This window comes from Pelodiscus sinensis, chromosome 5 (genome assembly GCF_052426305.1).
Source record: "Pelodiscus sinensis isolate ZL-2025 chromosome 5, ASM5242630v1, whole genome shotgun sequence".
Classification (NCBI taxonomy): Eukaryota; Metazoa; Chordata; order Testudines; family Trionychidae; genus Pelodiscus; species Pelodiscus sinensis.
The window spans coordinates 94,071,595-94,098,701 of NC_143056.1; the positions used below are offsets into that span (position 1 = coordinate 94,071,595).

The 27,107-nt window shown below is 40.9% G+C and overlaps 1 protein-coding gene across 8 annotated transcripts in view; it reads left to right on the top strand.

Moving 5' to 3' along the window:
• Window positions 1-27,107, top strand: part of ANO3 (anoctamin 3) — a 371,038-nt gene that overhangs the window by 230,809 nt on the left and 113,122 nt on the right. For 7 of the 8 annotated variants that reach the window (XM_075927761.2, XM_075927758.2, XM_025185005.3 and 4 more), the window contains one exon: window positions 9,456-9,592. In XM_075927761.2, the coding sequence (XP_075783876.1) occupies window positions 9,456-9,592 (137 nt within the window). Of the gene's footprint in view, window positions 1-9,455; window positions 9,593-11,680; window positions 17,046-27,107 lie in introns of those variants that run through there. The other variant, XM_075927765.2, reaches the window with a different exon arrangement.

Below are 27,107 nucleotides of genomic sequence, written 5' to 3' on the forward strand. Positions count from 1 at the left end.
TAGCAGACGGACACTTTCGGCACATGATAGCATAGATTATATTTCTGGATGCGCAGGAATATGTGTTCTTGATCTTATAACTCACTTGGTTAGGTCCAATAATGGTATCAGCAGAATGAATATGTGGACAAAGCTGGCAACGGGGTTTGTTGCAAGGGAAGGTACCAGGGTTGGTATTAGTGTGGTATGTCCTGTGGTGGTTGGTAAGAATCATCTTGAGCTTAGGTGGTTGTCTATAGGAGACTATGGGTCTGTCTCCCAGAGCCTCTTTGAGTATGGTATCCTGTTCCAGTATAGGCTGTAGTTTATTGATAATGTGTTGGACAGGCTTAAGTTGGGGGTTGTAGGTGATGACAAGTGGTGTTCTATTGTTGGTTTTCTTGGGTCTGTCTTGAAGTAGATGGTTTCTAGGTATTCGTCTGGCTCTTTCAATTTGCTTTTTTATTTCTCTGGGTGGGTAGTTGAGGTTTATAAATGCTTGGTAGAGATCCTGAAGCTTCTGGTCTCTGTCAGTGGGATTAGAGCAGATGCGGTTGTATCGAAGGGCTTGGCTATAGACGATGGATCGTGTGGTGTGTTCTGGATGGGAGCTGGAAGCATGTAGGTAACTGTATGAGTCGGTGGGTTTTCTGTAGAGAGTGGTGTCTAATTTTCCATTGTTGATTTGTACTGTGGTGTCCAGGAAGTGGATCTCTCGTGTAGAATGGTCCAGGCTGAGGTTGATGGTGGGGTGTAGGTTGTTGAAATCTCTGTGGAATATCTCCAGTGTTTCTTGGTCATGCGTCCAGATCATAAAGATGTCATCGATGTACCGTAGGTAGAGGAGGGGTGAAAGGGGATGGGAGTTGAGGAAACGTTGTTCTGGGTCATGTGCCGAAAGTGTCCGTCTGCTATGTACATTGGACAAACATCTCAGACACTTTGCCAAAGGATTAATGCCCACAAAACAGATATCAGACAAGATCACAAAGAAAAAACAGTTTCTTGCCATTTTAACCAGAAAGGACACTCTCTCAATGACTTAACCACCTGCATTCTGCTACAAAGACCTTTTACATCTGCACTTGAAAGGGAATCCTCTGAACAGTCATTCATGTTAAAATTCGACACTTTCCAAAAAGGACTCAACAAACACTTGAACTATCTCACCCATTACCAAGATAGTTTCCCCAATTATCACCTCTAATACCATTAACTCACAAACATCCCACTCTCCCTACCTCTAATATCATCAATTCACAGACACTTACCTTCCTTCCTTCCTTCCCCCCCCCCCCCCCCTGCATCCCCTCCTGTTCTGCAATGTGATTTGTCCTTTTCATATTTGTTCATTTTTTTAATTGTATCCTTTGGTATATATGGTTGTGACTATTTTCTTCCACTATTTGATCTGAGGAAGTGGGTCTGGCCCACGAAAGCTCATCATCTAATAAACCATCTTGTTAGTCTTTAAAGTGCTACATTGTCCTGCATTTTGCTTCATTCCTCATAGGCACTGTTTCTCCTGAGCCTGCTACTCATTCATTCTATTGGTGAAAAGTTCCTGGCTTTTGATTAGTCAGAGAATCTCTGAGGCCTTTCTTTCCGAAGAGAATGCTCACAGCTTAAGGACCAGTACTGCAGTTAACAAACACACAGGAAACTGACCAATGTTAAGGATTAAACTTGGGTACTCAAAATACTACCGTTTTTCACTAGAGCTATTGGTGTAAGTCATCTCCCATAAAGATATGCCCGAGAATAATCTTTTACTTTATATTAAGCTAGTTCCTCAGCTGGATTTGATTGGTATAGCTTTACTGACTTCATTAAGTGAATAGAAATGTGACTTCAGCTGAGCTAACAGTGATTTCCACCAGCCAAGTATCTGGCCCATTTGTCTTGCATCCCAAAGTACCGTGCAAAGCAATGCAAAATTTAATGTAATGAAAATAAGCCATCTCCAATGAGCTGAGCCAACTAAATGTAGAAAGTTGTATTAACGAGAAATGTGTTTAGTTCTAGAACCATAGTAGAAATGTAGCCATTCTAATCTGTTGATTGAGTGTCAGCATATAATCAAGCATTACATCACCTTTTGCATTTCAGGCAAGGTGAGGAAATGCTTGATAAACCTGCTGGTAAAAAACATACTAATGCACAAAGATAAGTAAAATAGTCAATCTGGGAGTTAAGCAAGGAAGGTTTGTACATAGGCACAGTCCTATAAAGGAAAATGTCTTCAGTTTTAATGATAATGGAAGTTAGGTAATTAAAGGGAAACTTTTTAGGAATTATAATTGTGACTCTGCTAGAAACTGATCTTTTGGGGATTTCTACTAGAGACTTTTAGCTCTAAAAGCAAGATGCTGACAATTGAAGTAATATTGAATTTCCATAAATAGTCCCCCAAAATCCTATTCTGAACCTGTCTAGTATTTAGATAGCTGTAGTTACAGAAGAGTCTCAATTTTCCTACCTTCGCTTATCCAACATTCCGTTTTACTGCCGTGCCACCCGCCATCACGTGCTGCCCACCGACATGATGATTTGACAAATAAGAATGCAGCGTGTACAACAGCTGATCACAATCAGCGCCGCACATCCACACCATGCACATGAGTGCAGTCGTGCTTTTGTTTGATGTTTATTTTTTGTTACGATTAGTAATATATTGAGTTTATACATATTTATACCCATATTTTTATTAATTTTCCATATTATCCAACATTTCCATCCTCCAGTCCCATTTAGGTCGGATAATCGAGACTCTACTGTATTGCATAACATGTTTTATACTTTCTAATGGGCTGATACTGGCAAAAATAACGTTAATTACCTTGTTTTAATAAGCTTCTTCCCATTGCTCTAAAACGGTCATATTCATGAGTAAAGTTTGTGTTACTTATGTAGCTGGCAACAGAGTTTTGTGTTTATTTTGTTCTGTTCTCAGTACTAAACCACTTCTACTCCTATTTTGCCCTTCATATACAAACATTGCTTTCAGATATAACCACCGCATGACAAATGTTTTCTTCTGTTGCACGTTGTAGAGCAAAGAGAACTGAATAAGATATCCAGACTCCCAACCACACAGAAAAGGAAAAACAGTAACTGCACTGCACTGTCTGTTTCCCCTAGGAACTCTTCTGTGGTTGAGACTCTGTGTTTGAAGACATAAGGATAGTGGCAGGACTAGGATACTGCAGAGCAAGGACACATCTGATACTTGTTACACTTTCTTCATCAGTCTATCTCGCAGATGTACTGAACACTGGCATTAATGCTGCCTGCTTGCTTTTTTTCCTCTTTGAAAGATTGAATGTGCACTCTTTCAAAGATTCAGCCAGATTTATGAAGGTATTCAGACATCTATAGCTGTAGATATGTGTCTAGTGGGATTTTCAAAAGCACCTTGGCAAGTAACCTGCTTAGATGCTACTAATGTATCTGCATCTGTTGGCATACAAATGCCTTTGCAAATTTAGCTGAGTCTGATTGCTTATCTAAAAGTAAGTTTTGCCGCTCTTGCTTTTCTCAAGTAACACTTTAATCAATAATCACTTTGAGAATCCATAGAGTAAGGTTTCATCTACACTGATACTTTTGCTATTAAATCTCTTGTCACTCAGGTGTGTAAAAAAATAAATAAATAAAATAAACAAAACAAAAAAAAGCCACCACACCCCAAATGACACCGTTTTTAGTGATGAAAAGTGACAATGTGGATATCACTCAGTTAGTGAGAGCCAAGGTCCCGCGATGAAGCTACCATCTCTTGTTGGGAGTGGTTTCATTTTGTTGCTGGGAGAGCTCTTTCCTGTTGATAAAGTGTTACCACACAGTACAGCTGGTAGTGAGTCACGAGTGACAGTGTAGACATAGCCTAAGATTCTATACAACATGAGTAAGGGTTGCAGAAATCTGCTTCATAAATTGATAGTTGTATCAGTACAAAGCTGAATGCCTACTGAATTGAGTGAGTGGAATATGCAGTGGAACAGTAACTTAGCTATTTTATCACCCAACAACATCACCATTTGCAGTACTGTTGGATAAATACAACTCAAAAGTCTCTGAATTTGCTTTAGCTGTCCTCTTCTTCCCTTAGCCCCCAGCTGTGACCATAATTCGTGGATTTTGAAGAGATCAAGATTTATTTTCACGCAGAATGCATATAATCATATATTCACAGACGCAGGGCACATTTGAAACACTCTTTCCAGGTATTTGTGCAAGTAGTGGTATATTTTATGGGCCACTACTTGACATAGCAGAGTGCCCTCAATAGACTCTCCAAAAAAAGGTAATTAAATGAGTAACACAAAGAATCTGACCTCAATATTTTGGTAACTAGAACCAGATAGCTGCACATGGTTACTCTGTGTCAATGAAAATGAGAAGACCAATATATAAAGGGCACTTGCTGTATTTTGTATGGGCTTGGGACATTGTTTAACATCTCTTACCAGTATCTGACTGCATTCTTCTCACCTAAGATCATGATTGAATCCATCTTTATTTTTGTCAGTGGAATCAAAGGAAAATTACATTTTAAACTCTGCACTTGATGTGTTTGTGGGCAATAATCTTATAGTAGACTATTCCCCTCCCCAGGAAGAGTACTTGGTCAAAGCTTTTGTCTTAAAGAAAGAAAAAGATGCAAAACCTTCTAAAATTCCTTAAACCTCTTTATTTTGTACCAATACCTAAACTCTTAGTTTCTCACTAAGAAATTCAAATCCACAATGGCTTCCTTCAGATTCTCTGTGTGATTATATTCTTGATTCATCCACTCTTACTCATGTTGTTGAGAAGTGCCTTACTCTGGCAAGTCCCATTAAAGTAATCTGAAAGGGTGGTAGAAACATCGCAATAAGAGTTTTATGCTCATTTACTCAAGGAACGCAAATAATACCATGTGACAATTGTGACTAGTGGCAACTAACCAACATAGCTCAAAGTTCGAATACTGAGTATTAAATAGTGTCAGAATTGTTTGTGACCAATCTAGAGAGTAAAAATTTCACCAAAAATTGTTTTAATAAAAAGTAACCTTTTAAAGAAACAATATCATTTGGTGTAGATGCGTGGCCAGAGTTGGCACCAGAGCTGATTGCAGGGATGATTATGATGGAGAAGTCGATTGTGCCCGCGAAAGCTCATGATACCATCTACATGTTTTGTTCGTCTTTTAGGTGCTACTAGACTGTTCGTTGTGTTTTACGTTTTTCTTGTTACAGACTAACTCGGCTACCCCTCTGAAGCTCAATAATACACCTGATCAGGAACAGCGGCTACATTTAATTATTTATTTACTATAGTTTGATTCTCTCTGGACTGGCAACATCCATAATCCAGCATGATTTTAGTTAGCCAGAACTGTTTATCATGGATATGGTCAAGTTTCCCACGGTCCCATAAAGCTTATTCAACAGCCACTAGTCCTGGCTCTCAGTGTAATATGCTGTTATTTAGCTCTGATTTACCTCTAAGGGTGTGTCTAGACTACAGGGTTTTGTCGACAAAAGTGGACTTTTCTCAACAAAACTATACCTGCGTCTACACTACCGTCATGTTCTGTCAACAGTAAGTCGACAGAACACGGCAGTTTTGTCGATGGCAATAAACCTCATTCTACGAGGAATAAGGCCTTTTTTTGACATGTCAGAGTTATGTCAAAAAAAGGCGCTATAGCAACCTGCCCCTTTCCCTTCAGTCTCCATCCCTTCCCGTGCAGTCTGGGGCTACTTCAAACATTTCTGAAGTGGCCTCTGAAAAAAAATTATTGCCCACCGCTCTCTAGAGCAATGCCTGGAACTCCTTTAAATGGCTTTCTTTATTGAGTATAGAAAGCAAGGCCACATACATATCAGGTGTTCTTCGATTATTTTCACATGTCCACTCAATGTAGGTATCTGTGTTCTCCACGTTCACCAGTACCGGAAGATTTTCCTTAGCAGTATCTGGCTCCAGTGCTCCCATGCATATGCCATGCTCTATAGGTTGCTGCCATACCCCCTCCACACACAGTGAGGAGCTGAATGATTTCAGTTGTCATCAATGTCAGTTGAGGGTGATGAGCACCTTAGAGAATTTAGCTCTATTTGCATGTTTGTCTCCGAATCCTAAATTGTTGTTACCTAAACCTTCCAATTCATAGCTGTTCACTTACCTTGTCCATCTTCTAACAGTATTCTTACCCCCAATTTATTTATGTTGCTGTTTATTATTTGTCACTTTTAAATACTGCCTCCCCCATCACGGTTTGAGGTCTCTTCTCGTCTATGTCTTGTGATGGGTTTTAATATGGCCTGTTGGTTACTATTCATTTGGATTTTTTTCATTTAGGGTTATTAGTGTTACACTGTCACCTGACACACAGGATGAAAGGTTCTATATAAATAAAGATACAATGTTATAGTAAAAATCACTTGGAGAAATCTAGAAAATCATGGTCTTAATTAAATAGCATGGCCATGTGACTTTAATGAATTATTACTGCAAATCGATTTCACTTTATAGCTGGATCTGAGTAACTGAGTGCTCACTATGTGTCACTGTGATGTTAATTAAATTAACAAACAATTCTCCATTAAACTGCTAATTAATGTACCTCAGCATGTATAAGCTGCATAAAATAACTCAGGCTATTTTTTCTATAAGATTTACCATGCAGAACTCAAGTACTTGCTGCGATTCTGAGCAAACAAAATTCAAGATTATGGTTCTGATAGCATTAATTACTTGGTGCATATTTAAGATTTCACATTATTGGGATGAAAGTTGTTCCCAATTACCCTAAATTTTCACATCAACATGTGAAAGCTAAGATGAGAACTTGGCTCAGTGTGTGTAGATGTATCTTTGTCTTAAAATAAACATATATGCAATATGACTGAATTGCAGTTGCATTAGGAAAAATATCCTCCTTCTCCTTTTCTTTGGAAAAAAAAATCACAACTAGCCTTTCCTGCCATATATGATTATAACAGTGTGGTCAAACCAGGTACTGAACGTAGGTCTCCTGAATCTCAGGTCAGTGACTTATCTACAAAACTATCTTTCTAACATTCAAACTGGACGTGCAACATGCGCTTCACTTGTCCCAAATGGATGTACAGTTTAAATTGGAGGTAATTAGAAAAGCTCTAGAAAAGGACTGTCAGTTTTGTTGCCCTTTCCCCTTTCCTGTTTCGGCTACACTTACGAAAGAAAGGCACATGGGTGTTCCTATTTTAGCCCTTCAGGGCAAGGGCCCTCTTTTGGTCTGTGTTACAGTGCCTAACACAATAGGTCCCTGATCTCATCTGGGCCTCTAAGTGCTACCATACTACAAATTATAGGAATTATCAATTCTTATGTTGTACTTGACATGTTTCAAGTGTTGTACAAACATTAATGCTCACAATATCTCTGTGGTTATGTAGGATAAGCATGTTCCCTGTTTAGTGATTGGGAAGGGGGAGGCAAGGCTATCTAGCAAACCACTGCTGCAGCTAATATTAGAACTCCATCTCTGGCTCCCACCTCTCATTTAATGCTTCTAGAGAACCTGCAAAGAAAGAAGGCATGTTAGGCTATGCGGTAGGCCCTCTGTTGTCTGAAACTATCTTATGATTATGAAGATATAGAAGATTTACCTGGCTACTCAATTTTTATTTTTTTGGAAAATTAAAATGAAAATGTACATAAGAACAGACATACTGGGTCCATACAGCCCAGTACCCTGTCTGCCAACAGTGGCCAATACCAGATGCCTCAGAGGGAGGGGACCCAACAGGTAATCCTCACGTGCTCCCTCCCCTGTCACCCACCTCTGGAGAAACCGAGACTAGGGACACCATTCCTACTCATCCTGGCTAATAGCCATTGATGGACCTAACCTCCATGAATCTATCTAGCTCTTTTTTGAGCCCTGTTAAAGTCCTCGCCCTCACCACATGCTTCATGTAAATCAATATGCTTGTGTGGGACTGTGGGGGTGTGTCTAGACTACAGAGTTTTGTCGACAAAAGTGGACTTTTGTCGACAAAACTATACCTGCGTCTACACTACCGCTGAGTTCTGTCGACATAACATCGACAGAACTCAGCAGTTTTGTCGACGCTGGTAAACCTCATTTTACGAGGCATAACGCCTTCTGTCGACAGAGTTTCTGTCGACAGAAGGTGTTATTGCATGTAAACTGTCCTTTGCGTCTACACTACCATGTCAACAAAGCAGCTTGCTTTGTCGACAGAACTGAATGTAGTGTAGACGCTCTTTGTCGACAGAAGTTTTGTCGACAGTATCTGTCGACAAAACTTCTGTCGACAAAAGCCTGTAGTCTAGACATACACTGGATGAGGGATTCAGTACGCAAGCTGCCCTGGGGAGAGGCATCTCTCAGTCCATCTCTCTCTCACTGCAGCAGCTTAGGGCCAGGTGAGAAGCACCTCTCCATGGCTGCTGCATCTCTGGTGGACACAACCGGGGAGGGGTACATGTCCCTGACTGACGCAAGTCCAGGTTCCTCTGCCTCTCCACACTCCCCAGCCACAGACAGGAATGCAGCAAACTGTAAACTTTCTCCTCTCTCCCTGATGAAGGGAAACTGCCAGCAATATCCCCATATGGGAGGGGAGCTTCAGGCCCCCTGCCTTCCATAAAGGGGGGTTGGGAGACCAGGGCGGGGGCACTTCTGGATGGGAGATGCACCCTAGACAGCCTCTTTCATCTGCCTGGTGATTCTTTCTCTTTTCTGTATGGTTTTATGAGAAGCAATCCCATTCCAGGCACATCCCACTTTCCTGGCACAACCAAACCCTGACCTTGCTTTAAGTTATGATAAAAGGAAGCTGTACACCAAATATGGTGGTCCCAGCTTTTACCATTTAGGAGTTCTTGAATGGACAGACGGACGCACAGACAAACTGTCTCAAATATATGGTAAATTTACTAAATAACCAAAATTGGTATACATTTAAAGCCAGATCTGTGAGGTGCAACATGCCAAATATCTTCAGTTCCCATTGACTACAGCTGAGAGACCTAAAATAAAATGAAGGAAAAATAACACATTACCTCTTTCCACCATCTGTAAAATGAGCAATAGAGTTGGGAATAAAATTCAGGTCTTCTGACTTTCATGAGGCCACACTGTATGTGGGTTGTACACCAAATTGGCAGTGTAAAGACCAAACTATTGCAGAGTTATATAAAAGCACAATAGCCTCTGATAGTGTTTTTAGCTGTTTGAAAAAAACAGTGTTTTTCACTCGAATAACTTCAATGCTGTAGAATAAATGTTATGTAAACTCAACTAAACCAAAAAGCTTCACCTCTAAACTGAGAGCAAACATGATAAAATTTCAGCTCAAAAGGAAGAGGGGAATATGATAATCCACAAATGTGGGTGCTTCAAGGTAATATTTTTATATCCACTCTAGCAATAATACAAATGAGCCCATCTGTGTTGCTTTGTTTTCCATCAGATATAGGAAAGGACAAAGACACTTATACAGATGATTCAGAACATGGGAATTATGATTCTCGCACAGATCAGTCACTGCTTATTCAAAACACGCTTACCAGACAGAAACCAGAACCTCGGACTAAGTCATCTTTGAAGGTAATGGACCGCTGAACTTATTAAGTTACATGAATTGTCATAATGTGCTTAAATGCTGAAAAAAATATTATAGGTTTACCTTATAGCAAATGTTAAAATTGGATTTTAAAAGAAATATAGTGTTCTCCATAGAATTAAGGGCAACATTGTGATAGCAAACAATAAAGGCAAAAGTGAGCATAAGCAATACAAATAAAGCCAGAACTGTTCTTGACAGAGCATGCAATCCCCAAAAGATGGAGTGCAAGAATATCTTGAAGAATTTGGCCTTGTCTAAACTACCAAGTTTTGTTGCCAAAAATTGCCTTGTGGAGATAAAACAGTGAGAGTGTGCACACTGTGATGCTGCAATGCCACTTACGTCAGGGAAAATACCAAGTTTCGGTGACAAATATTCCATCACACACAAGATTTTTTCTTCTTTTTCCTCCCTTTTATTGTTGACAGAGCCAGTGTAGACACTGCTGTTTTGTCCTCAGAACTAGCTTCTGCCACTATCCCATAATGGTCACTCTGCTCAGAGTTTTGAAGTCTGCTGCCCTGCAGGCCTGTGCCTCTCCGTTTTCAAAGCTCTGGGAAGTATCTGGCAGCTGAATGTTTTGCTCCATTTGTGGAACAAATAGCTCTTGTTCTGCTCTGCACTAGGAACACAACAGCAAGCAGACTGCTGATGCAGGGAGAGGGGCACACGCACTGTTCTGCTTTGGCATTTCTCAGCATGGAGAACTCACAGAGCTACTCATGATGCCGCTTCCTACAACTGAAAAGGCTCTGAAAAAACCTGAAAGGAAACCCAAGACATTCAGCAATTGGCTCTACCTTCCCACAACACTACACTGCACTGTGGAATATATACCCACAATGCATTGCTCACACTGATGATGGTGCCCTTGATGTAGACATGATCTGTTGACAGAGGCAGCAAGTGTGAATAACCACTGGCAACTTTTTTTTTTTTTTTATTCACTTTTTGGAGATGACGTAAGTTTTGTTGAAATACTTGGTAGTGTAGACAAGACCTTTGATTCAAGCATCCCTATGGAAAGAGAAGTAAAAGACTTCTATATCATGATAAGCAGGACCTACAGTAACACTAGCAGAAATTCCCTGTAGAAATAAGGACACAAGTACACAATTAACAAATAAATAAATAAATTACAAAGGTCTAAGATTGTGTCTTAGGCTATGTCTAGACTGCAGGCTTCTTTCGAAAGATGCTCTTTCGAAAGCATCTTTCGAAAGAGCATCTTTCGAAAGATCGCATCTAGACTGCAGGCAGATCTTTCGAAAGAAAAATCCGCTTTTTCGAAAGAGAGCACCCAGCGAGTCTGGATGCTCTCTTTCGAAGACGGCCTCTTTACATTGAAGAACGCCTTCCTTCGAAAGAGGAACTTTCGAAGGAAGGCGTTCTTCCTCGTGAAACGAGGTTTACCGCCATCGAAAGAAAAGCAGCGTTCTTTCGAAATAATTTCGAAAGAACGCGGCTTGAGTCTGGACGCAGGGGAAGTTTTTTCGGGAAAAGGCTACTTTTCCCGAAAAACCCCCTGAGTCTGGACACGGCCTCAGTGACCCTCAAAAATAAGACCCAGCTATTGTCTAAAAATTTGAAGACTGGAATAATCTATTGGATTAAGGGCATATTAACTACAATGTATAGCAAAGTAGTAGTCTGTTGGTTGTGTTTCAATGAATTAATAATGGATGTGTTCAGAAGCTTAATTGCAGTAAAAGTCAAGAGTTTTGTAAATACACACTCTCTCATTCAGATGTATAAGTCTTCTGATTTAGTACATCTTCATGAGATGTGGTAACAGTAATAAATGAAACACACACTTTGCATAGGATTCTAATGCCATTATTCTTCACCTTACTGCTCAAGACATAGAATACAGATCATATAGAAAAAAAACATCCTTACCACAAGTAGTCCTGTGGAATCTTAGAGACTAACCAAAATATATAGAATAGCTTTTGTGGGTAAAATGCACTTCATCAGCTGAATTGGAGTGGAAATAACAGAAACTAAAAGATGCATATTTATAACAGCAGAAGAAGTATTGTCAATTGTAGGACCCATGACAGGTGGTATTTCTGCCGTTATATATATATCTTGGTTTCTGTTATTTCCACTCCAATTAATCTGATGAAGTGGATATTACCTACAAAAGCTCATGATTCTATAAATTTTGGTTAGTCTACAGGGAAGATTGAAGCTGCCATTGTCAATCTTCCAGCATTCAAATGAATAGGTCTTGTTAAGACAGCTAAATTGAACTGAGAGGGACACTCGGGTCGATGCCAGTAGTCCTGCTTCCATGAGGAGTAAGGAAAATTGAAGGAAGAGTGTTTTCCCTTCAACTTCCTGCAGTGGGGATGGTGCCAAAAGTTGAGTTAAGGTACTTTGACTTCAGCTACACAATTAATGAAGTTGTGTAGCTTAATTTGACCATGTCCTGTAGAGTAGACATTCGCTAAGGTGCCAGAGATTTGTTGTTCTAAAGTTTTTCTAAAGGGATTTGTTGACTAATCCCTTTGAGATTCTTACCACAGTGTGCCTCCCTCTGGCTTACCCTTCACTTGAAAGTCCTTTGGGAACCATGTGAAGTCAAATAGACACAGGGCTCCCTTTGCATCAAACTTCAGCAGCATTCATTTGCTTGAACTAATGAAAATGGCCAAAGATCCCTAAGGGAGAGATCACAACCTGCCCTTGCATGTTTTGCTTCAGTGTCCCAATCTGTAAAACAGATGTAATGTTTTCCTACCTTCACACAGGTGTTAAAATGTTTCTTGTATTACTGTTTGTCAAGCACTATTATATCTCTGATATAATATATCTCTGATATTTGGTGCAAATTAGGTTACAAATTCTAAACATGGATATTAATAGTCCTATCCATTTCATTAATCATAGGCTATAACACCATTAAAAGGGCAATATTGTATGAAAATGTTTGTGACCTATTGCTACTGGAGTTGTTACCTTAAAACAACTAGCTTTCATATTCAATACTTATTGATGCACTTCTGTGAATGATTTATTGTTATATCTCAAACTATTATAGAATGAACAATTGGTTGTTTCCTGCTTATGCCTAGATGGCATAGGTTCAGACATAACAGTGTTTAACAAAAAGGAGGACAGATTAGACTTGCTTAAATTGAGTATCTCATGTGACTGTTTTTATTGCCTATTATATTAATAAGACTTCTGCTTAGATTTCTGTGGCTAAAAATGACTTAGCTTTGTGGTCAAATATATAGTATCTACATAGTATATTTTTATTACTAGAATTCTACAAAATTCTGTGAACAGTTACAGGCTTATCTTTTTGCAAGTATGTTTGAAAATTCCACCTGCATAGGTTTGGAGGGCAAACAGTCTGCCTGGGTTTGAACCTTGTCCAGTGGTCCAGTGTCAAGTTTGTAATGAAGCACAACCCATACATAGTTTCATATTATGTGCCATTTCCATGTGAACATTTTGCTTCTTTATTGAAATTAATATTTATTTTTAAAATTTCTTTTCCCTTCTGTTTTCTCTTGTCACTTAATGGAAGGTTTATACTTATTAGGGCCACAGTAAAGAAAATTCAGCTGTGTATTCATTAGTCCAGAGTTTTAGGGGCTGAAATTCTTCTTGTTGATAATAGGTGAGTGTAAGGAATAGGAACAAAATAGAATGAATTAAAATGAAAGGAGGGGGATGGAGACATTCAGCAATGAGTAAGACTTTATAAGGAATCAAACTTCTGCCAAAGTGCAGGTATGCATGATCAAAATGAATGGAATGGATTAGTCAAAATGCAACCATGAAAAGGATGAGATCAACAGCTGTAATAGTAAGTAACTCAGAATTAGAAGAGTGTCAACCCTTCTTAATTTTGAATGTTTTTAAAATGGGTCTATCATTTATTCAGTTTAGGAAAATGATCTTGTAGATCTATTTCAGCAATTTCTCAAAAGACATGTCAGTGGGAAAACAAATGTTGACCAAGCAAGGGAAGTTAAATAATTTCCAGAAAGCATGACGTCCTCCTCTACATACTCTTGACTAAAGGTTAAAAAGGAGACTGGTAATACTTTCAACACAAAATCCAGGAATACATTAGCAAAGAAAATTGCATCATCATAGCTTGAAAAGTTTCAAAAAAGTTTAAGTATGTTATTCCCTATGGTATGAGTAATCAGTAATCTGCAACATTCTAGGGTTTTGGCTTCAAATGTTTGTTTTTGGAAAGCTTCAAGTGGAGAGTCATGAGATGCTCATTGATGCCGACAAGGACTTCAGACAGATAGGCTCTTTGTCAGTTTGTTTGTGATGGCAAATCCTACTCCGTGAATTTGTTTTTCTTCCTTTGGGGTTCTTTACCAGAAAAAGTTGTACCCTCCACCTACAGTGCCACTTACTGTAAGTGGTCTAAGTGCCACTACATGGCACAGTGAGCCAAACTAGGTCTGTGGGTTACATTTACATGCAAGAACTAAGATTTTCACACAGATTTTTATTCAGTTCCTGACCCTTTTGTTCTACCATGGTCTACGTATTTGGGCAAATCCTGACCTTGTTGAAGTCAGTTATAGTGTTATTGTTATTTGAACCAGGATTTCTCACACCGGTCCTTAGTTGCCTCATCTACTAAGGAAAAATACTAAGTCTGTAGCCCAAGCAGTTGTGGTGATTATTTATTCAGTATTCTAGGTGGAGATGGCAATTCACAAAGGGATAGAATATATGGCTCAGGAGCAGGATAGTGGTATGCTAGGTTACTTTGTTTAATTTTTAAAAATGGGCATTCCAGATAGACAATGGTTTATCACTTTGCTGTGTTTATTATTCACTGTACATCACTAGACCAGAAAAACTAGATGGATCTGAGTTCCTGCTCCCTCAGAAATATCATAAAAAGATTTATGGTTTTATTAGCCACCCACATACCCTATTATTTATTTTTCTTGTACATTCATCGAGAAATTGCAAGACATTTATGTAAATCTTATTTTAATATGTAGCTTCATTAGTGGAAAAAGTCCATCAAGATGATTTTTCTTGAGTGTAATAAGCTATCACACCAAATTCACAAGCTGTCTTCCTAGGGATGGAAATTCACCGTTGGTTCCGAATATCATTGTTGTTACATGAAAGAGATTTTTCAGAATTATGTCTTAGAAGACTGGCCTTCCTTTGGTGGGTGCAATTTACACCCAGGGATTTTGTTGCTGCAAATCAGTTGCAGATATGAAGCTGAGTGTTCATACCAGATTGCAGGAACAGGTCAAGTGGTTACATTTTGGAGTTGTTTTGGTTTTGGTTTAGTTTTTGAATCCAAGGACTATATGTGACGGATTGCTCCCCCCCCCCCCCCCCCCCATGCTTTATGAAAGAGACTTATGGATACAGATATGCCTACCTCAAAGGTGCTTTGGACAAATTATCTCATGTAACCCATCAATCTTCATGTCACAATCTGCTAGATCAGTTTATCTTATTTTGCTGTATGTATCATTCTTGTAGGTAAAGTTAGATATATGGAGTATAGGATGCTTGACAGTTTTAAATGTGCAAATGAAAGCTATCAAGAGTATTTCCAATGCTGGAACACCTCAATGTCAGGGCGCACATATGTAAACACCATCTTCTATTCTTTAAGTCTCAGCTGTGGTTGGTCTTAGGAAGTCACGAGACCTCCCTAACTAGTAGGAACTGGCCAGGTAACTTCCCCATGTAACAGGGAATCCATAAAACAAAGGGAAGCTTAGCATGTTTTTTATCTTTGTCTGGGGCACTTCCAAGAAAGTGAAACAGAGTCCCCCGGGAGAGGGAGCTTCCCTGGTTTGAAGGCTTAGCTAGAACAGGAACAGTTTTAGGGTGAGTTTTTAATAAGTTTGTGCTGAGGTTTTAAGTTTGTAATCTACTTTGCTCTGCCTGTTCTCATTTATTACCATTTAAATCCTACTGCTTGAACTTAACAAAATCACTTTTATTTACTATCAAGCCCAGTGAAAATAATTGTTACCTAGGGGAGCAATCAGTGTGTACATCCTCCTTTCATTGCTAAAGGAGGCTTACCTAAATAATTCATTTGGGGTTCTGGTCCCATTTGGGAAGTAGTATTCTTGGAAGCTAGGCCCAAAACTGCATCATCCTTGGACCTGAAGAGGTTCAGTGTTGGTACGGCTTCTTGGGGGGCAGTGGTCTTGGCTGGGGAAGACCAGGGAGCTGGCCCAGCAGGACAGAGTGGTGAGAACCCTCAGAGACCAGGAAGGTGAGTGGCAGTGGCCTTGTCAGGTGTTCTGTGATCACAGCCCGTCACACTATATTTCTCAGTATTTGTGACACCCACTCCCTTAAATTCCTTGTAAATGAGCAATTTATAGTCACAATCCATCAACTCAGCAACCCAGAGACTGCTCTCTTCTTGAACAGTGCCACAAAGTGGGTAAGAAAGAGGTAAGACTATCACCTGACGTCCTGCTCTTTCTGCTCCCTTGCCCTTGCCTCCAAAATGAGCTGGGTGCAGAGGCAGGTTGGGGGCTAGGAGGGAAACAGGTTCTCTCTTGAAGAGTAATCTAGGTTCTTTTGGTCAGTACAGCCAGCTCAGGGCTATTCTTAAAGGGACAATCTAGCTGTCCATATGCTATATAGATGATATAGTAACACTTTCAATGGTGTTTTCATTTGTGTATACTATATAGTTATTGATTAAATTACTAGGAAATAAAAATACTTTCTCTAATAACTTAGTGTCATCCATGTCAGACTACATTTATGTCACATTATTAACAGATATTTATATAAAAATGGTGGATAAGCTTGTAATAATGTGCAGATATTGTTGAAACAACACCTATGAGCAAACAGATTTTACGGTTACATAAAGGTGAAAGGCTCCTATAACTTCTGAACAATAGTATACTTTTTCATACTGTACATTAAAATAAACTTTAACATAGCAGATGTTACTAAAATCCATCTAGTGAAACAAAAGAGGCTCAGACTCATTTCACGGAAAACTTTTTTCATGCCTAACGATTCATTAAATATTACTTATAAGTTAGCAATAAGTGGTGAGCCCTTTAATGCAGACTTCAGTGCAAAACCTCAGTGTCCACGGTCTTCGCTTAACTGATTATCTCTGTTCTCACTATGTTTGAAAACCGTGCCAAGCAAATTTATGACGCCTCAAATGGTTCTTTTTCATTAATCCCTATGGAGTAAATCAAACCGCAAGGAATCAGACCACAACAGTGTCTTAAATTACAGCAAAGCAAGCAGGCCGGCATTTAAAGTCTCAAGCAAAGGGAGGATACAGGAACCACAGAGGGGAAGTTCCTTTTGTTACTCTGAAGGAGGCTTTTAAACAGAGGCTTTGGTTAAGGTGTCCTACTTTGTCTTGAATGCTTCGAAATGTGTTTCGATGCTGAACTCTAATTTTGGTGTACAAACGAGAAGGTACTTTTTATGAACATTTCATGTTGCAATTTAGTAAATGGGTATGTTCTGACTAAGGGGAAAATGTTTAATTGCTTTGGATTCATAAAAGCATGATGTTACTGGAAAATACTATATTTCCTATTTGTGTATGTACCTTTATATTGAAGGTACACGTAATGGCTTTAAAAAAAGAAATGTTAACTGTTTTACTGCTGATGTTAAAGTAATACTAAAGTACTAATAATTTAAGAAACTGAAAATAGTTGTCAGCAGAGATGTGGTCATTATTGGATTTTTCCCTTTTCCTAAAAATGGTTATGCAGCTATTGCATTTACTCATGCATAAATATCTGTAAAATATTAATATATAGTGGCCATAATACAGGAAGTCAGAAGGTTGACCACTCTTAACTTTGCCTTAAATGACTAAATGTTACCTAAGTATCTGTATGGATTACAAGGAAGTATAGAGAATACTGCAGTTAGAGGCCGTGTTACTAAATTACACATGCTATGACACCATAAGCAAAACTCTCAGGATTTTTTAAGACCAAGCACACTTTTCCTTCCGGAAACTCACAATTTTAAGTGTTTTTTTTCAACTTCCTTATTACAAAATGTTTTCCATTTTTCTTACAGTAACAAATGTTTAATTTTAATAAATGGCCACTTACATAATGAACCTTGAATTCACAATAAAAATGATGCTTGTACTGGAAAAATTTAAGAAACTGAATCACAGTACACAGAGAAATGGAATTCTATAAAATACCAAGAGTAAAAGCAGACTGAGATAAAGACCACTCACTGATTATTAGCAGAGTAAAAATACACTCTAAGTTGATATATAAATCTGAAAATGAGGGTCGTACTCGAATAAGTATTCTGAAATCATGTTCTCCTAAACTATGTGCAGAGTTTAACAAATCTCTTCTTCGGTGCTTACCTAAAAATGCTGAAGGGAATTTAGAGGAAAATGTGGAAATCTCTGCAGAAAAAGATATATAAAATTGGACTTAATACATTTTGTCCTTTAAAAAAAAAAGGGAACCATTCGTTCAAGCAAAGAAAGAATCTTATGCAAAATATGAGAAGCCAATGCCTTTAACTTTAGAAAACCTGCAAAGAGCTACAGGATCTCTGCAGAAAGCTTCTATGAAATGTGCTAATGAATTCTAGATAAACCTATGCCATAGTATACGATCTGCAGCAGCTGTTGGAAATCTGTGAACCATGTATGATGGCATTAAAAGAACTCTCGGACCAACAATATCCTAAGTTGTCTCAATGTTTGCTATTGAGTTTGATCAAGAATCAAGCATTTAAGAGCTGGAGAAGGTTTTAAATTGTCTTGTCTTGTAATTGGAAAAGCAGCTAGAAAAGATGGTATTCTGGCAGAACTACTCAAATGTGGGAAACTAACTCTTTCACTACATATATAAAGTTTCCTCCTTCAATCCTGGAAAGACAGAAAAGTTCCTCGGGACGTGCACGATGCAAATATCATGACCCTTTACAAAAATGATGGAGATAAGGAAGATTATGATAGTTACAGAAACATTTTGTTTCTCAGCATCACCAGCAAACCCTCTATTCAAGTGTGCTTTCATAGCTGCAAGTACTTGCTGAAAGAGACACAATGTGTATTGTGAGCAGGTAGATCTACAGTGGGTAGGATATTCTCTTTTTGCTTACTACAGTAGAAAAACAGAGAACAAGGGAAATCACTTTTTACTGCCGCCTTTGCCTTGACCAAAGCTTTTCACAGGGTTAGTAGTTCCAGTCTGGACAAAGTACTTTGAAAAATTGGATTCCCTGCCAAAGCCCTTCAGCATAATACAATCTTTCCACAGTGGAAGTAAAGGAAATGCCTCTGAAAGTTCTGAGTTTAAAAAAAGTGGAGTAAAAGAGGAAGATGTATCTTGCTACGTACATTGTTTGTAATATTCTTCTCAATGCTCTTGAGCTATGTGTTTAAAATGTAAGAGATTATGTTTATCTTCATAAGCAATCTGATGGCAAGCCGGTCAGCCTTGCTAGACTGAAAGCTAAAACTAAGGTGCAAAAAAGTTGCTTTGAGACAATTCCTTTATGCCAATGATGGTGCTTTTATCTCTCCTAGTGACATTTACCTAGAAGAGTTTATAAAAAGCCTCCAAGGTGCATGTCGAACTTCCTCATCATTGGTGTGAAAAAAAAACTAGTATTTATGGGGCAAGGCACAGAATGCTAGTCTTCAGTTCAATCAGAGAAACCAGTCTCCAAACCATAGACTTTTTGTTTTGTAATGTGGGAGCTACTATTAATAAGACCATGTCAGTGGATGAAGAATTAGACGTATGTATTGGGAAGGCAGCCACCAATTTTGATTGCTTCACAAAATGAGCATAGACGAACAGGAAGCGTACAAAAGACAAAGATCTTGATGTATAAAGTCTGCATAGTCAATATCCTTCTTTATGTCTGCAAGTCATGGGCTTACTACAGCAGGCAAGAAAAGACACACTAGCTTTCATCTATGATGCCTGAGATCCATTATCTGAGTAAGATAAAATCACCACCGAAGAAGCGCTAATCAGGGCACAAATCTCCAGGCTGACAGCAGCACCATCTACAGTAAACTTCTGATAATCCGGCATCTTTAGGACACGGGATGCTGGATTATCAGATATCCCAGAGTCAGCCGCTGGTCAGTTTCAGCAGCGGCTGACTTGGGGATGCCGGGGGCAGAGCAGCTGGGGTGCTGCCAGGTTAGTCTCCTAGCGCCGAGGGGCGGTGCTAGGGGACCAACCCGGCAGCACCCTAGCTGCTCTGCCCCTGGCTTCCCCGAGTCAGCTGCTGGTCAGTTTCTTCAGTGGCTGAATCAGGGAAGCCGGGGACAGAGCAGCTCCAATTGTCCGGCTGCCCAGAGCAGTTCCAGATGGTGGAACTATCCATCTATACCATCAGGAGTGCCGGACCATTGGATGCCAGACCACTGGAGTTTTACTGTACTTGGATTTCAAAATGCTTGCAGGAGGGATTGAAAATGCTTTGATATTGAGTCACAGACTTGAGAAGTCCAAGTAAAAGAGCATTCAACTTGACAAAGCAGTCTGGAAACAGATATCACAGAACATGATAATCAGTTGATCTCTACACAAAAAGAGTAAAAAACAAGCAACTAGCAATAGACAAAAAGAAAACACCTTTTGTTGTGCTTGATGTGATAAAAATCTGTTTGTCTAAAAATTGGCTTTTTAAAGTCACCAATAAAGCTGCAATAATCTAAATGTCTGTAAAGATGAATGAGGCCATTTACATAATTAGATTGCATTTCCATAATAAAATCATTATACAGAGAAAAGACATTTAATATCTAAAGAGAAAAGAGATATTTAAAATTCAATCTGATTAGTATGCTTTGGGATTTGATATTTTTGTAAAAAAAAAAACAGAACAAAGGTTTCATACCTTTATTTGGTAGGAGATGGATAAATAGTGAAATGACTTACTTAGTACTTTCTCAAATTCAAAATGATCCCATTTTAGTTGAACTTTTTTGAGAGCATATATCTAGAAAGTTTTTAAAGAAGGGGTTTTACACGTGTAAGAACATAACATAAGAATGGCCATACTGGGTGAAACCAAAAGTCCATCTAGCCCGTATCCTGTCTTCTGACAGTGGCCAATGCCAGATGCCCGAGAGGGAACAGAACAGGTAATCATCAACCTCTCCTGTCACCCATGTCCAGCACCTGACAAACAGAGGCAAGGGATACCATTCCTACTTATCCTGGCTAATAAGTATTCATGGACTTAATCGTCATGAATTTTTCTAGTTCTTTTTTTAACCCTGTTAAAGTCCTGGTTTTCACAACATCCACTGGCAAGGAGTTCCACAGATTGATCGTCCACTGCGTGAAGAAAAATTTCCTTTTGTTTGTTTTGAACCTGCTCCCAATTAATCTCATTTGGTGACCCACTAGTTCTTATACTATGGGAACAAATAAATAACTTTTCCTTATTCACTTTCTCCATACCTGTCACAACTTTACAGACCTCTATCATCTCCCCTCTGAGCGTATGTCTACACAGCAAAGTTATTTCGGAAAAAAAGCTGTTATTTTGAAATAACTGTACTAGCATCTACACAGCCAAACCGCTATTTCAAAATTAATTCGAAATACCAGAGTGTTTATTTCCAATTTGGTAAACCTCATTCCATGAGGAATGATGCCAAATACAAAAAATCCATTTTGAAATAAGTGCTATGTAGACACTTGTTTCAAAATAGGGGGCCTCCAGCCTTCCCAGGGTGCCCTGTTGGCCACTCCAGCCTCAACTAAGAACACTTCACTCCCTCCCCCGTCCCGGAGCCCTTAAAAGGGGTTGACTCTGGATATAGTGCCTGTGCCAGCTCCAAGCCTGACATCCCAGAGCCAGCAGTCACTGTCTCTGATCCAGTGGCCCCAAAACATGAGCGAGCAAGCCACTGGCTGCCAGCCCTCTGGAGCAGTCTGCCAGGACCCGGGAGAGGTGGTGCCTTCCTGGTCCAGGGTGGAGATCATGGACCTTATTCAGTTTTGGGAGAAGTTGCCCCCAACATCCATAATCTCCACACTAGATGGAGGAACACAGCCATCTATGGCAGGATAGCTGCCAGCCTGGCCACCAAAGGCCACATGTGAACCCCGGAGCAGGTTTGCATGAAAATCAAGTTGGTCCAGCGAGACCCCCAAACCTGAGCACTTAGCTTCCCCTCCTCCTGTTTCCCCCTTCCAGCTCCCTCCTCCCAGGTTTCTCTATCACCTCTCCCACCCTCTCTTCTCCCCTCTCCTGCCTCCTTTCCCCAGTCTCACCAGAGTTTCATTACCCCCCTCCCCAGTTTTCTTAAAGAGAACTAGTGTTCATGAAAATACTTGAATTTTATTTGACATCAGGAAGGGGAGTTAGGGACGGGTAAATGGAAGGATGTGAGGGAGGAATGAGGCACAAACCCCCAGTGGGGAGACCAGGGAGGCTCTTAGTGCTCCTCAGGGTGGAAGCTCTCCCGCAGGGCCTCCTAGATACTGACATCCCCCCGATGGACCTCCCAGATGGCAGCCTGCAGAAAGTGCAGCCAGACTTGCAGCAATGCATCCACGAGAAGCACCAGAGTGCCCAGGAGCAGCTTTGGCTCCATGTTGCAGAGTGCTGTGGTGTCCCGAGAGGGCAACCGGAGCATGCAGAGACAAAATGCTTTGCTGTTCCTCATCGAGGTAGGCAATCAAGCACAGAAAGCTGAGAATTGGCTGTCTGGGGGGAGGGAAGGGGAGTCCCTTTAAGCACAGGCCTCAGATAGCCTCAGGCAGCAGATACACAAAGTAACTCCTGACCTGATGCCCTGGTTCTTTCAGAACTCTTGGGTAAATGTCATCTGGTCCCAGTGACTCGTTAGTGTTTAGTTTATCAATTTGTTCCAAAACCTCCTCTGACACGTCAGTCTGAGACAATTCTTCAGATTTGTCACCTAAAAAGAATAGCTCAGGTTTGGGAATCTCCCTGATATTGCTTTGAGTGAACACCATCTGGCATGCTGTTATGCATCCAAGATTCTTCAGTGTATATTCAATGCATTGCAATGTATCAATTGTTGAACAGTGGTTTAGTTGAGATGTGAAAGCAAGGGTTCATTTGCAAAAGATGAGGCAAAGCTGCTAACTGTGAAAGATGAAATTACTACTACAGCACGCATGTATGTTTTTTCTGTATGTACCTGCATGCATTTACACATCACATAACATACTATATGCAGTAATGATATCCATGAGGTATACATTTGATATGGACACTACAGCAAAATGAGGACAGATGCATGCATGTAATTAAGTTGTAAGTGGCAAGTTTTATTAAACTTTAATACATACTTTCCACCCATCACCCAAAATATCCTGTACCAGGAAATTAATTGATTCCATTGTGGTGGTTACAGAGTTCCTACCTTATAAACCATAATGTGGGGTAGGTTCTCTTCAGTCTATCTCCCCAGGACTTAACTTTATCTGGGTGTGTCTACACTATATCACTAATTCGAACTAACTTAATTTGAATTAGTTAATTCGAACTAAGCTAATTCGAACTAGTGCATCTAGACCTAAAAACTAGTTCGAATTAGCATTTCCACACAGAGTGGACCCTGAATCGGGGTTAAGGATGGCCAGAAGCAGTGCCGGCAGGGCATCAGATTAGGATGTAGAGCGTGGAGCTGCTGTCTCAGGCTAGCCGAGGGCTGTGCTTAAAGGGACCCGACCTCCACCCCGAACAGACAGTTCTCAGGGGTGCCCCACTTGCAAAGCAGTCCTGGCTTGGAGCGCCCTGAGTGCCCACACTTGGCACATCACAGCACTCGGCCATCAGCCCGGCTGCACTTGCCGCAGGCTGCCATCTGTGGGGGAGGGGGACTCGGGGGGCTGCAGGAGAGCTTCCACCCCAAGGAGCCCACGGAGCCACCCCAGTCCTCCCCATCGGAGACTCATACCCCATTCCTCCCTCACCTCCTTCCACTTCCCCTCCCTAGCCGCTCTTCCTGATGTACAAAATAAAGGACACGTGTGTTCAAAAATAGAAACTCTCTTTATTGAACAAAACTCGGGGAGACTGGGAAAAGGAGGTGGGAGAGGGGAAGAGAGAGGGTGGGAGAGGGGAGGGCAACTAAAATGATCAGGGGTTGGGAACAGGTCCCATATGAAGAGAGGCTAAAGAGACTGAGACTTTTCAGCTTAGAAAAGAGGAGACGGAGGGGGGATATGATAGAGGTCTATAAAAGCATGAGTGGTGTGGAGAGGGTGCATACAGAAAAGTTCTTCATTAGTTCCCATAATAGAAGGACTAGAGGTCACCAAATGAAATGAATAGGTAGCAGGCTTCAAAGTAACAACAGAAAGTTATTCTTCACAAAGCAAATAGTCAGCCTGTGGAACTCTTTGCTGCAGGAGGCTGTGAAGGCTAGAATTATAACAGAGTTTAAAGAGAAGTGAGATAAATTCATGGAGGTTGGGTCCATGGAGTAGTATTAGCCAGGGGGTAGAAATGGTGTCCCTGACCTCTGTTTGTGGAAGGCTGGAGATGGATGGCACGAGACAAATGGCTTGGTCATTGTCTTCGGTCCATCCCCTCCAGGGTACCTAATGTTGGCCGCTGTCGGCAGACAGGCTACTGGGCTAGATGGACCTTTGGTCTGACCCAGTACGGCCATTCTAAGCTCAGGGCTCAGGGTCGGGGGTCTCAGTGGACCACCTTGATTTTTATGCAAACCTGCTCCTGGGTGGCCAGGCTGGCAGCTCTCCTGCCCTAGCTGGCCACTTTCCTGTGCCTAGTGAGGAGGTCGTGGATGAGGTCCACGATGTCTGCACTAGACCAGGCAGGCGTCCGCCTCTTGCGGACCCGGGCTGGCTCCCGGGAGCCGCCAGCCTGGTCCTGGGAAGAGGCTGAGGGCTGGGTGGCAGCGGGTGGCTGGCTCGAGCCACGCCAGGTGCAGGGTCTGCTGGCTGGGTGCTGGCAGGCTTGCACCTGGCACGGGCACCGTAGCCAGACCGTGCACCTTAATCCTACCTAGCTTACTCTACAAAACTAACTATATACTATGTGTTCAGTGCTCTAGTATACACACAGTTTTTAGCTATGTGTGTGTGCGGGAGGACAGGGGTGGTAACCTAAACTTTAGGTAGTGACAGTGTCAGATATCAGACTCTCTAGAATGGGGAACTGATAAAAAATAAATAGGGAAAATGCTTTTTCGGTAATGTTTTTGTATCGATAGTTTTGTTTATACAAAGTATGTCATCAAGTATTTTAATTTCAATGTAACCTAATTTTTTTTAAAGGCTGGGAAGATGGAGGAAATGAAAAACTAGATAAGTTTTATCTAGAAGACTTTTATATTGAGCTTGTTTTGTTTTAATGTCTGACAACGTTACCCGTTTGTTCTCTCATTTATCTTCATTATTTTGTAATCTGCATTTTGCACTCTCATAGAGAGATGACTCTGTTAATTGTGCAATCTATTCTTTATCAGATGGCCTTGGTACTTTTTCCCTGTGGTTTTAGTAGCACTGTGATTGCAAAATAATTTTTTAAAATATCCCAAGAGGTCCATGTGATTGACTTTGGATGTGTTCTGAACCACAGAAAAAAATTAAAGACATATCAATTAAGTAGTTCAGATTATGCTTTTTGAGATTTATCCTGTTCTTTCCCCATAATACTCAGAGGAACAGCCTCGGAAAGCATCTCTTGTTTTTGTTAGGTCAAGAGCAGCACTAATTTTCTCCTATTTCTGGGAATTCTACTGGATGCATTTTAATTTCCAGTACAATAGAAGGATGATTGACAGGGAGGTGACCAAATCAACTTATCTCCTTCAAGGATGCATTTAAAAACATCTGAAGAATCTCTCAGAAGGAAGGCAGGTATGGATAGTGATAGGTCTTCTGTTGTTACCTGCACAGCATGTGCCATGTTTGCCTTCCTCCCGGAAGATAGAAGGGATTTCCTCTGCACTAAGTGCAAGCTGGTTGTCATTTTGGAAGAAAAAATTAGAGGACTTGAGGCCCAAGTATCAACCTTACATTCCATCAGAGAGGATGAAGACTTCCTCGATAGAAGGCAACATTTAATCCTGCAGGCACAGCAGGCTGAAGAACCAGCGAGGGCAGTACAGGACAAGGAAGAGAACTGGCAGCATGTAACCTCTAGAAGAAAAAGGCCAACTCAGGTATCCCCATAGAGTTTTTTAAGTCTCGGCTTGACAAAGCTGGGTTGATTTAGTTGGGATTGGTCCTGCCTTGGGCAGGGGGCTGGACTTGATGACCTACTGAGGTCTCTTCCAGCTCTATGATTCTATGAACTGCCAATCACTGTCCTGTTGACTCCAGTACACCAACTCAATGAGACGCCCAAGAGGAGTCAATGGGAGAACATCTCCTGTTGAAGCACTGCAGCAAATGGACTGCAGAGAGTAGATCTAAGTATGTCAACTATGATGTTCATGTATCTGAAGTTGCGTAACTTAGATCGATCTTCCCCCAGAGTGTAGACCTGCTAGATAGCTAAATAGCCCCCTACATAGCTTTCAACTTCTATAGTTTATTCTATAGAGTATACTCAAGTGAAATTGTTTTATCACTCATGTTGGCCAGATTCTGCTTCTATTACTCATGATGAGTGTAGGACCTTACTCTGCAAGTGGTACTACTGAAACTATTTTATAGTAATCCCAATGGACCAGAGTCTGCCACCCTTACATTACAAATAGTACCTTTCTTTGTGAGATGTCCCGCTGATACCGCTGAAATCATGGGGAATGCTCACAAAAAAAGATACTGTTCAAGCAAGGAGAAATTGCAGAATTGGGCCTTATGTTACTCAATCAGGAAAAATGTCGGGTTTTTATAGTGGAGGAAACAAAACTACATACAATACACTATTATCAGGAGCGAGCCAAATATGGCCTCTGGGCTTCATCCAGCCAGCCACAATACTCTGGGCTGCCAATGTCCCACGGCCCAGCAGGCCTCTCAGGCAGGCTACCTGCTTGCATGGCCCCACATACCACTCAAAGTGGCCAGCTGCTGGGGCCATGTGTGTCTCTGCACTGCAGGCCCCATTGGATGGTGTCCATGTGCTGCCAGCGCAATCCTTGCAGCTCCAATTGATGAGAAACTGGCCAATGAGAGTTCTCTGAGCCATGCTCGTGGTGCAGGCAACATGCAAAGCTTCCTCTTCCCATGGGACATGTGGCTCAGATATGCACACATGGGCCACTTTGACTGGCATGTGAGGTCATGGCAGGCAGGGAGACTGCCTAAAGGTCCTGCTCGGCTACCGGCCGAGAATCGCATACTACAGTAAGCATGAACCTGGCACCCCACTCCCTCCTACACCCCAACTTCCTGACACAGATCACAACCCAAACCCTCTGAACTCCCTCCTGCCCTGGTCACAACTCCCTCCCAGACCCTGTGCCCTTTCCTAAACCCGTCCCCCAAGTCAGAATCCTCTCCTGCACCCATGCCCCCTCCCAGACTCTGTAGCCCCTCCTGGATTCCAATCCTCTGCTGC